Below are 12,193 nucleotides of genomic sequence, written 5' to 3'. Positions count from 1 at the left end.
TAATGGTATCCTCTTCCTTCATAAATGTTGTAGCCCTCAAACATTGATTCATTGTCACCATGTATTAACTGATATAACTGCAGTCAAATCATTATTGTACAAGTAATCCAGTGATTTGTGTTCAGATCCCATCACAGCTGTTTGTAACTCAGCTCATTCAATATGGGCCAATACTGGGGGAGAAAAGAGGCTGTGAAAGCTATTGGACAAGTTTGCTAATGCTCTTCAGGGAAGATAACTAGTCACATTCGACTCCATTGATGAAATTAATTCTGATTAATGACCATTATATTCCAGTGTTATACACATCCCAAAAGCAGTCATTTTAAAAATTGTTACCTGGAATTGTGCTTACCTCTGCTATTGAATGCTGCAGTAAATTAGAGAGTCAGTGACAATGTTGCTCGTTAAACATTGTTCCTCAGATGTTAAGAGAAATTTCTTTATTTGAGGCTCATGGAGCATATTAGTCTTCAACACAGTGATTTGATTTGAGACAAGTAATAGTTTTATCTTCGAGATGATTGACAGACCCAGATGTGGGTCTCTCTGGGAAAGTTGAGACAGTGAGATTATTTTTACATTAAAGCAGCAAAGGATCATGTGGCCTTTCTCTCTGTGTAGTAATGCTGCATTATTATTCTTCTGGCTTCTATACTACAAGCTATATCGTTATTTGCTTTCGTTCCTCCTTCCCCATTTTCCTCTCCAGTTGCCCATCCACTCTACTGCTCAGACAACATGGTGCTGTTGCCCCAGTGGTGCAAATACTGCTAAAAGAAATAAAGTTCACAAAGATACTTTAGCAACGATAGATGAGTAGCACTTATTTGAAATTGGGAACTTCATGCATATTCGTGCTAGTAATAAATTATAATGAAATGTTGCAGTGAGGTTTTTCTGTTAAATGTTTGAAAACATTATTTAAAATCCTGAAAGCAGTTCGTCTGTTGTAAAACTCAGGATTTCGTAGTTGATTGACATGACTGCCATCACAGGAATAGAGGTCATGAGCGATAACAAATCAATAGCTGGATTTGTCATTGATGGCTGCGGTGGAAGGCTGGAGGATGACACATGTTGAGTGGGGGAAAAGGCGTGAAGAGATTTTAAAACCAGTTTGGAGAATGTTGAAGAGAACATGCTAGTCTGCAAGATATTTGAAGACTGGGTGATAACAATATGGGAGTTTAAATCTTAAAGATCGCATTCAGTATTGAGAGGGTAGATGCAAATAAGACACAGTTAACCTTTGCATGTCTACAACTAGGAGCCATATTTATGAAAGTCATTCATAAATCCAATATGGACCTCAGGTGAAATTTCATTGCCAGAATGTCTGGTAGAATAGTACATTTCATTAGGAAATCAAATAAACATGTAAAATTTAAAAAAAGGTACTAGGTAGGATGTGACAAACAATATACAGCATGCGGCCTGATTATTTAATGTTTATGTAAATTAAAATGGGATCAATAGCTTTTGATGAGCTGATGGAGAGAGAAAAAGCTTTTGCAACCTTTTGAGAAATTTATCAGGTCATGGAAGTATGAAGTATGATTTTGAAGGGGTGGGAGGAAAGGACAGACACGTGTATGTCTGCAAACTTGATGTAAAGTTGTATTGAGGCAGACTAAGCAGTATTAATTAAACAATAGTTATGGTAGTAACAGGTCCTCTGAAACCAGACTGTATGGGAATCTATGCTCTACATAATTCTGTATGTTGCAGTTCACATGACTCTCTTTATGCTTGGGTGTCTCATACCTATGATTTGAGGCTTTTAGACTAGGTATTTCTCGCAATCTGGCAGGAAATCTGATTTCAGTTGAGATTTGTCTTATTTACAAGCTTGCAACTGTAAGTTCTCCCAAGAAACGAGCAGTGTTGTATTCTGTCTTGCTATGCTGTAGGTTGTAAATAACATGCAAGGAATTTTAGCGCATAATCTATTGATATTCCCTTGGCTGTTTTGAGGAATATTGAAGAAACCATAATTAAATGTTGCTAACAGTTGGTTCTGAGAACAGTTAGTGCAGGAAAGAAAGCTGAACCATGACAGTAGCATTTAATTGTTGACTTTTAAAATGTCCTGCTGTTAGTGTTTGTCTTATTCCCTTATGGGAAGGAAAGGAAAAAAAATTGGTAAATTAAGCAGTTGAAGGAAAACTACACCAAATTGAACTAACATAATTTGAATTATGTCACTTCAAATTCATCATAGAATCATGAAGATCTATACAGGAAAAGGCTCATTAGTCCATCACATTTGTGGTCAAAAACAACCACCTAATTATTGTAATCCCTGCATTTAGCCCATAGCCTTGGATGTCTTAGCATTGCAAGTGATTCTGTCCTGTTCAGATCTGTGCTTGACCTGGAAGATGCTCATCATTCATTTGATCAGAAATTTTGTTCTTTTAACAAGGAATTTTACTGATGGGTAGAAGGGAACACTGCAACAGATCATAGAGGACCATTAGTAAAACTGAGGAATAAAGGGACTGTATATCCAGATGGAGACGTAAGCTGATGTTAAGCCCACAAGTTGCTGTTCAGTTTTCCAAATATGGAAAATAACATTTCTCTTGCTACGTACTGAGTGGCATATTTGAAGTTGTGTTCAACCATTTTTTTATCGCCTCTTGGCTTAACTTGCACAGTCTGTGGCCAGTTGGGAGGATAAAGTCATATTTCTGAGATTAAGTTACATAAACAACTGAAATGTATGTTTAACTTACAATGTGACAAGATTGCAAACTGATGTCTCTCTACTCCTCAAAAAAATGTTGGCAGTGAAATTGCATCATTAGTTGGTGCTAAGATTTTCTTCTTGGTTTCCTTCCTTTCTCTAAATTTCCCTTTTTAATGCTAACCTCTTCCGTTAAAAATGTCCTAATTATCACTCGTTTCTGTTCCAGCACTTCCTGAAATTGTTGGTCATAAAAGGAGTGAGAATAAGAATGAGGGTCAAAGTGCTCTCATGTATTGCAAGTCTGTAGGATATCCATATCCTGTCTGGACCTGGCACAAGAAAGTGGACAATGAAATTATGGTAAGCTCACTGTTAAATTTCACTAAGGTTAGTGTTTTTACTGTTTTGCTTTCTTGAATTCAAAACCTTCACTGGATAATGGTAGTGTAATCAGACTAGTTGTATTTCTCTTTAAGAGAAGTCATAATAAGTTGAATACTGTGCAGTTAGGTATTGGGAAAGTGAGGGAGAAGGCAGTGCTTACATGTGTAAAAGTGAATGCTTTTGCAGTATGTGGGGGAGAAACTGCTGGATCTTGTTAAGTTGTACATAGACTAAGGATAGAAACAGTCACAAGTCTTTGGGTTTAGTTGAATGACTCAGAAAATGTGCTTCACTTTTGTGTGCATACCACTTAACATTCAGATGGTGAGCTCAATAATAGAGATCATAGAATTATAGAATCCATAGTGTGTGGAAGCAGGCCATTTGGCCCATCCAGTCCACATTGATTCTCTGAAGACCATTGCACCCAGGCTCCAACCCTACCCCATAACCTGTCTTTTCCATAGATAATCCACACCTAGCCTGCACATTTCTGGACATTCTGGGCAATTTAGCATGACTAATCAACCTAACATGCAAACTCCACACACAATCACCCTGAGGCTAGAATCAAATCCAGGTCCCTGGCACTGAGGCAGCAGTTTGCAATCTTGTGCCACCATGATGCCTCAATGTAGGGATTAGCACATAATTGAAAACAGGCAAATGATTGATTGATTTAGTTTTACAGAAAACCAGCGTGAAAACATTTTTAAGATGGGATAAACAAGGGACAAATGGTCTTTGGTATCTCTGAGAGAATCATGAAGGTGTTATGGCACAGAAGGAAGTCATTCAACCCTTTTGGGTTTATATACATGGGCATTTATCAGTGACGGTATATAGGTGATGCGTGCAGCCACGTAACCAACCAGAATTCAGGATTCACAGAGGCAAACGTTGTTTAGGGCAGAGTCTGGAAAGCATTGACTCAAGATCTGCAGCCATCAACTGTGATTGGCTAGGAGGCCTTTTTGCCTGTTGGATAAACACACTTGGCATCCCTTTTATTCTTCTACTCTTCTCCTCCATTTCACATTTTTTTTCAATAAGTTTAATTGTAATAAATGTTGAGTTTTCCTAGCACACAGTGATACTGAATTGTTTGCAAGCCATGCACATGAGGATCAATTCTTTCTGCAATGTACTGGAACTGATATTCTTTAAAATGCAAAACTCCCAAGTTTTTAAAAAAAAGAGCGATTTAGTCAACTTTAATTTCATTTCTCATCATCCCTTGTAGGAACTGAATAATGCTACTGGTCGCTATTTCATCACAAACAAGGGCAACTACTCAGAGCTGATCATTGAGAACCTGCACATTCAGGATGATCCAGGCGAATACTTGTGTAACGCTTCTAATTACATTGGACACTCTTTTGTTGTCACTATTTTGCGAGTTCGTAGCCATCTGGCACCACTGTGGCCCTTCCTAGGGGTTGTTGCAGAAATCTTAATTCTGGTCATCATCATTGTCATATATGAGAAACGAAAGCGACCAGATGAAGTCCCTGATGGTAAGTCCCTTTCTTCAAATACAGTTTTGCTTTATTTTTGAGCACTTAACCCATTTGATACTAACATAATCTAGTGTGCTTTAAATACTTTACTTTTCATTGCTGTCTCTAGTATTAAATGGGTTAATTAGAGAACAAAAGTACGTAATCCATTTACAATTTTAAAAGCTTCTTCCTTTCTTGAGATTTTATTTTCAATTTAGTGAGTATACTATAGTTAACTTTACCTTTTTGAATTTTACCCAATGTCTATTCAAATTTGGGTCATTTCACTAACCAATAATTTTAGATTTTCAACAGGAAACAAAATGGACACTAAGTTTTTTGAACATTTTTCAGGAATGAGTCTTTAGTACAAAGAAGATTCTATGTGCTGTCACAATGTATTTATTTATATGAATGGATTGAGACTTAATTCCATTTAAGTATTGTAGTCTGGAATACTGGATTTTCAAAAATGAAGCATCCTGATCACTAGTCAGTCTCAACTAATTTGAAAAATTGATCCAAGTATTTCACAGGGCAGTTTTCAAGGTTGGTTTGAAAATATGGTCATACTAGATGAAACTTGATGCCTTTTTTTTGCGTCTGAGTTTAGGTTTGTTATTTAAGACCCACTTCCTTTTCTGCCTGTTATGCCTTCTCCCTCTGATCCTGTAAAGCATCTTGGCATGTTTTTCCAAGTTAACAATACTATATAAATACTTATGTGGCTGATCCACCTGTATGCTTCTAAATGCTCTTTTCACTTCTTTTTATTAAGGTATATACGTGTCTGTCATTATTGCATTGTACTTAAGATAGCAAAAATCGAAGCTTTCATTGAGGCAAATACATTTGATTGCCTTGTTTTGTGGAATATTCAGACTATTTAGCTAATTAATACTGCAGATCTCACTTAGAACGTTACACTCTTGAGCATTGCACCCTTTAAAATACAGATGTATTGTTGCACCGAGAATGCTGTCTGATAATACTTTGGCTAAGTTGCAAAACATACAGGATAGAAGGCAGCATTGCTCATTGTCTCGTTCAACTGTGTGAATAATGCAAAACGTGACATTGAAGTGAATATTGTCATTCTGGGTTGTTATTTTGTTCCTGTCAACACAGAACGTTGGTCTGACTTGCAATTTGGATGCATCTCCATAAAGGTACAATCTCAAAAGTATAGGCTAAATGTAGTAACCAGTGAAATCGTTGAAGAGACCTGCTATAAAAAGGCAGTGTGAAGACATGGAGAAAAATAGCAAATCTACCTTGGGGCAATTAAATTAAAAGATTAAGAATTGCTTGTGTAGCTAATGAATGAAACCATATGATATTTTAGTTATGTGCTCTACTTGGGTTGTTTTGTTTTCTCTTGTTAGGTCATAGAGTCACAGAGAAGGCATGGAAACAGACCTTTCAGTCCAACTTGTCCAGTTACTCTAGTCCCATTTTGCCAGCATTTTTCCCATATTCCTCCAAACACTTCCTATTCATATAGCTATCCAGCTGCCTTTTTAAATTTTGTACCTTTTCAATTGTACCAGCTTCCACTGCTTCCTCTGGCAGCTTATTCATACACACCTTTCCCTCTGGGACAAAGTTGCTACTTAGTCACTTTTAAATCTTTCCCCTCTCACCTTAAACTTAATCCCTCTAGTTTTCCCTACCCCACCGAACTGACCTTGGCTATTCATCCTATCCATGCCCCTCAGATTTTATAAACCTCTATATAAGGTCAAGTCTCCACCTCCAATGCTCAGAAAATAGCCTCAGCCTATTCAGCCTCTCTCCAACCTTGGCAATGTCCTTAAATCTTTTCTGAACCCATTCAAGTTTCACAACATCTATAGCGGGGAAACCAGAACTGAATACTGATTGAACTCCGTGACCTAACTAATGTCCTATATAGCCACAATATGACCAGCCAACTCCTATACTCCATGCTTTGTCCAATATAAAGCATATCAAACTCCACCTCCACTATCCTATGTAGTTGCATCTCCCCTTTCAAGGAACTACGAACCTGCACTCCAAGGTCTTTTTGTTCAGCAACACTCCACAGGACCTTACCATTTAAGTGTATAAGTCCTGACTTGAGTAGTCTTTCCAAAATGCAGGACTTTGCATTTATCTAAACTGATCTCTATCTGCCAATCCTCGGCCCACCTGATCAAGATCCTTTTATACTCTGAGGTGACCTTCATTGTCTACTACATTTCAATTTTGGTGTCATCTGTACACTTGCAAACCATACCTCCTAGGTGTTTGGTTAAAGCTGATACTTTTTGTAGCATCAAATATTAATCCCTTGGAAAGTATTTTAATTTTGCTCAAGGAAATACTATCCAACAGAATTTGAATCTCTACTTTGTATAAACAAGTGGGTTAATTTGAAAGGTATAGGAGGTCTGTCTAAATTCACAGAGCATTTCAAATCATAGTCGGACCTATTTTATGTATCAGTTCATTTTTTGCTTTAACAATGTAATATAAAGTTTTGAATCGTGAGAATTTATTTGCATAATCTCCAATTTTGGAGAAATCTGTAGTTGGGGATATTTTGCAATGTTTGGATAAAATAATTAAGTATCCAGTTAATTGGACAAAAGATATGCAATTTGTGTGCAGCCTCACTGTTTTGTGTCGCTTTGTGATTATAGTAAAACAAACTGCATTACTGTGAAAAACAAATTAGTATTAATTGAACTAAAAAATGAATGAACCCTTTTTGGATGTCCATTTTAAGAACTTTAGGTTTAGCAATTTGTGAATAAAGGAAATTAGTGGCAGACTTGGAAGAGGATCAAGTACAGTAAAAATATGTGGCAGGAAGAGACCAGTTGGTTCAAGCTTTTGAAATATAGAAAGATGGCAATGAACCCCCTCCAATACAAGAACATCCTTCCTTTGATACAGGACCCAAAGCTGTTCACAATATTTCAAATGTGATCTGATGAGCCTTTTACAGCCTCAACAGTACATCTCTGCTCTTGTATTCTCACCGTCTTAAAATGAATGCTAGCTTTGTACTTGCCTTCCTAACTGCCATCTAAACCTGTATTAACCTTAAGAGAATACTGAACTAGGACTCCCAAATCCCTTTGTGCTTCTGATTTCTGAAGCCTTTCCCTGTTTAGAAAATATTCTACACTACTATTCCTATCAAACTGCATAATCTCTCTTTCCCACATAGTATTCCATCTGTCACTACTTTGCTCACTCTCCTAGCCAATGGATGCCCTTCTACAGCCTTACCAATTCCTTAACACTGCTTGTCCCTCCATCTATTTTTGTATCATTTGTAAACTTAGCAATGATGGCTTTAGTTCCTTGATCCATATTTAATATGTAATGGACCCTTACAGAACCATGTTAGTCATAGGCTGCCATCCTGAAGAAGCTACCTTTTTATCCCTACACTCTTTTCTGCCAGTCATCCAATCCTCTGTCCGTGCCAGTACCTTGCTGTTTAACACCCTGAGCGTTCATCTTATTTAGCAGCCTCCTTTTGTGGCACCTTATCAAAAGCCTTCTGAAAGTCCAAATAGATTATATCCACTAGCTCTCTTTTTGTCCTGCTTTCTTATCACCACCACAAAATTCCAACCGATTTGTCAGACGTGACCTCCCCTTGGCGCAGCAGTGTTAAATCAGCCCTGTTTTACCGTGCTATTCCAAGTACTTGTAATCTCATCCTTAAAAATAGACTCTCAAATCTTACCAACAGCTGAGGTCAGGCTAGCCAGCCTATAGCTTCCTGTCTTTTGACTCCCTCCTTTTTTAAACAGCATGTCACGTTAACCATTTTCCAGTCCTCTGGCACCCTCCCTGACTCCAGGCATTGAATTTTGGTATGGAGTTTTACGTAGTTCATTTTTAAAGTAACTTTTATGATTGAAAAGTTTTCATATCCTCTGATGTTCACACCGGTTTTAATACTGGGGCAAAGCTATTACAATCCTTGCAAATCTACAGATGTAATTAGTCATAATTTGGTATTGGAAGCTCAAGTGAAGCTGGTTGAATGACCAGCAAACTCCTAAACTTCCTACAATATTAGAAATACTAGCAAGTTTCTTTGCTAAACTAATGATTACATTGGAAGGTTTTTCATGTTATATTCTGAAGATCCAAATATATCAGACACAAAAATTAATATTATTCAGATAACAAAAACTGGTCTTATTCCATTGTGTAATGTTGTTCGCAAAGTCCTCAATTTAGAAAACAGATTTGAAATCTAGCTGTTAAATAGTGATTCACTTGCATTGAAGGTTGAGATTAAATGTTCACTTTCTCTAGTTGGCAAAAAGGTGTAAACTTGTGTGGTTTTATTATGTTTCTGTCGACTTAAACATCCTAGTTATTGAAGAGCCTTGAGTGGATTGACTTGTTACATTGAGAATGTCTCCCTTAAAGTCTGTGCATCTGATAGAAAATGCTTAACAACTGTTATTTGCATCAGAAAGTTAAGGAACTGTGATACAAATGAACCATTCTCTGCCAGTAAAACACTTTTTTTTTAAAATGAAAAAGCTGTACCATTCAATAATGACACAGTAACATTCATTTTGCTACAATAGTTAATGTTAACTTTGTCAGACCATAAAATGCAGTATTTGATCATTTTAACTGAACCATTTGTATAAATTTGTTTTGAAAATTGTATCAAGCGGGAGAAAGTGAGGACTGCAGATGCTGGAGATGAGAGCCAAGAGTATGGTGCTGGAAAAGCACAGCAGGTCGGGCAGCATCCGAGGAGCAGGAGAATAGAGGTTTCTGGCCTAAGCCCTTCAGCAGGAATGAGGCTTGTGGGCCTGGGGGGCTGAGAGGTAAATGGGAGGGATGTGGGTTTGCAGGGAAGGTAGCTGAGCATGCAATAGGTAGATGGTGAGGGAGAAGGTGATAGGTCAGACAGGAGTGTGGAGTTGATAGATGGGAAATAATTTTAAACATCCAATATAGGTCATTGTAATTTTATGTAAATGGGTTTGGAGAAAGATATTTTGTAGTTATTAACCTAATTCCTGAAAGCAAATTTATATTCAACCCTGCATTCATCATCGATTCTATTTTATGAAGAAATGAAGATTTGTTAGTTGCTGTCCATTTGGTTGGTCATTGTTTTTCTAAATTGTAACTGATATAAAATGCAGTAATTGGATATCTAAATGGCATCTGCCTTCTTCCTTTCACCATGAATTCATTAATGAAATTTCTTCATTGTCATGAACAAATCTGTTAGTTCTGATCAGAATTATTTAAAGAATGTACTTATTCTTTATTTTCCATATTAACTAACATGCATCCTGAAACATGTTCACACAACTGGAGAGGATTTTTTTTTATTTCCTAAGTACAGGATTTAATGCTAGTGGGGGAAAATTTGGACGATGCATCATTTTTAAGAGGAGTTAACAATACAGTTTGCAAAAGGTAGCAAACTATTGAGCTAGCGATTTTTGAGAAGATTTGTAGCTCAGGTTGAGGTTCTGGATATGGGTTTCCTCGCTGAGCTGGAAGGTTCGTTTTCAGACGTTTTTGTCACCATACTAGATAGCATCTGTGAGCCTCCGGATGATGCACTGGTAGTGTGGCCCATTTTCTGTTTTTGTTTCCTTGGATTGGTGATGTCATTTTCCTGTAGTGATATTCTTTTTTCGTTTTCCCAGTGGGTGCTAAATGGGATCCATGGTAACGTGTTTGTTTGATGGCATTCCGGTTGGAATGTTAACGTGGATCCCAATTTACCACCCTCTGGAAAAAATGAACAGGAAATGACATCACCACCAGTTGGAATGCCATACTTCTAAGAATTCTCGTGTGTCTTTGTTTGGCTCAGTCTAGGTTGGATGTGTTGTCCCAGTCGAAGTGATGTCCTTCCTTATCTAAATGTAAGGATGCACCAAATATACCACCAAGTTCATCAGCAAGGACAGTATTGTCAAGCCAGTGGAGCCTTACCACCCACTTCACCTTCAACAAAATCTACAGAAAAACCAATTGGACACACATGGGATCTCCAATATCCGGGTTCTTAGCACAGGCAGTAATGCAGCAAGTCAAACAAACAGCTCTGCCAACCATCCAACCCAAACTTTGGTTCAGCTGTGTGGATGACACCTTTGTCATCACGAAATGAAAAAAATTAGAAGAAACCTTCAAGACTATCACTAATACCTTCTAAAGCCATCAATAATTGAGATTTAGACAGTTTAGGAGAATAGTCCAAGAAATGACTGGGGAAATCCAATATGAGCAAATGTGAGGTCTTGCACTTTGGGGAAAAAAATACAGGCAAGGACTATTTTCTAAACGGTGAGAAAATTCATGAAAACCAAAGTACAAAGGGATCTGGGAGTGCTAATACAGGATTGTCGAATGGTTTGCTTGCAGGTTGAGTCTGTGGTTAATGTTGTCATTTATTTCAAGAGGATTGGAATGTAAAAGCAGTGAGGTGCTACTAAGACTTTATGAAGCTCTAGTTAGGCCCCATTTTGAATAGTATCCAGTTTTGGGCTCCATACCTCAGGAAGGACATATTGGCCCTGGAGTGTGTCCAGTGGAGATTCACGATGATCCCTAAAATGGTAGGTCTAACAAATGATGAACAGCTGAGGATCCTGGGATTGTTTAGTGTTCAGAAGGTTGAGGGGGAATCTAATAGAAATTTACAACATAATGCATGGACTAGAAAGAGTGGATGTTGGGAAATTGTTTCCGTCAAGTGGGGGTACTAGGACCTGTGGGCACAGCCTTAGAATTAGAGGGGGTCACTTTAGAATGGAAATTAGGAGACGTTTCTTTAGTCAGAGTGTGGTAGGCTTGTGGAATTAACTGCATGGAGTGCAGTGAAGGTTGGGATGTTAAATGCCTTCAAGGCAGAGATTGATAAATTCTTAATCTCTCAAGGAATTAAGGGATCTGGGGAGAGTGCGGGTAAGTAGCGTTGAAATACCCATCAGCCATGATTGAATGGCAGAGTGAACTTGATGGGCTGAATGGTCTGTCTTCCACTCCTATGTCTCATAATACCTTTACTGGCATAAAATTCACTGAAGAGGAGGAAAACAACAACAAACTGCTATTCCTAGACATCACAGTAGAGAAAACAGCTAATAAGGAACTTCAAACCAGCATCTATAGGAAAACAACAGATACCAACCATATGCTGAACTACAGAAGTAATCAGCATAACATCCACAAATCAAGCTGCATTTGTACATTATTTCAACAGGCCATCACACACTGCAGCGCAGAGGAAATTCACCTACACAATGTATTCAAAAGGAACGGGTATCCAATGAACACAGTCTGCTGATTTCACAGCAGCAAACCCAAACAGATGAAAATGCATCTAGAAATCCTAGCCACACTCCCCTACATCAAAGGCACCTCAGAAATGATTGCCAGACTACTCAGACCTCTTTGCATCATGGTAACCCACAAATCCACTAAAACAGCAGCTAATGAACTTGAAAGACCCTATACAGACAACAAGCAAAACTAATGTCATTTGCAAAATACCTTGCAAGAACTGTAACAAATACTACATGAGACAAACAGGCAGAAAACTAGCCATCAGGATACATGAACGTGAACTAGC

The 12,193-nt window shown here is 37.9% G+C and overlaps 1 protein-coding gene across 1 annotated transcript in view; it reads left to right on the top strand.

Moving 5' to 3' along the window:
• The window catches only part of LOC132834644 (neuroplastin-like), an 82,805-nt gene that overhangs the window by 53,401 nt on the left and 17,211 nt on the right, over nucleotides 1-12,193 (top strand). Inside the window, exons 4-5 of the mRNA XM_060853545.1 lie at nucleotides 2,922-3,055; nucleotides 4,323-4,596. Coding sequence (XP_060709528.1) covers nucleotides 2,922-3,055; nucleotides 4,323-4,596 — 408 coding nt within the window. The remainder of the gene's footprint in view (nucleotides 1-2,921; nucleotides 3,056-4,322; nucleotides 4,597-12,193) is intronic.

Source organism: Hemiscyllium ocellatum, chromosome 42 (assembly GCF_020745735.1).
Source record: "Hemiscyllium ocellatum isolate sHemOce1 chromosome 42, sHemOce1.pat.X.cur, whole genome shotgun sequence".
NCBI classification, from domain to species: Eukaryota; Metazoa; Chordata; class Chondrichthyes; order Orectolobiformes; family Hemiscylliidae; genus Hemiscyllium; species Hemiscyllium ocellatum.
Note: the sequence above shows the minus strand (reverse complement) of the source record. Positions and strands in the feature narration are given on the sequence as shown.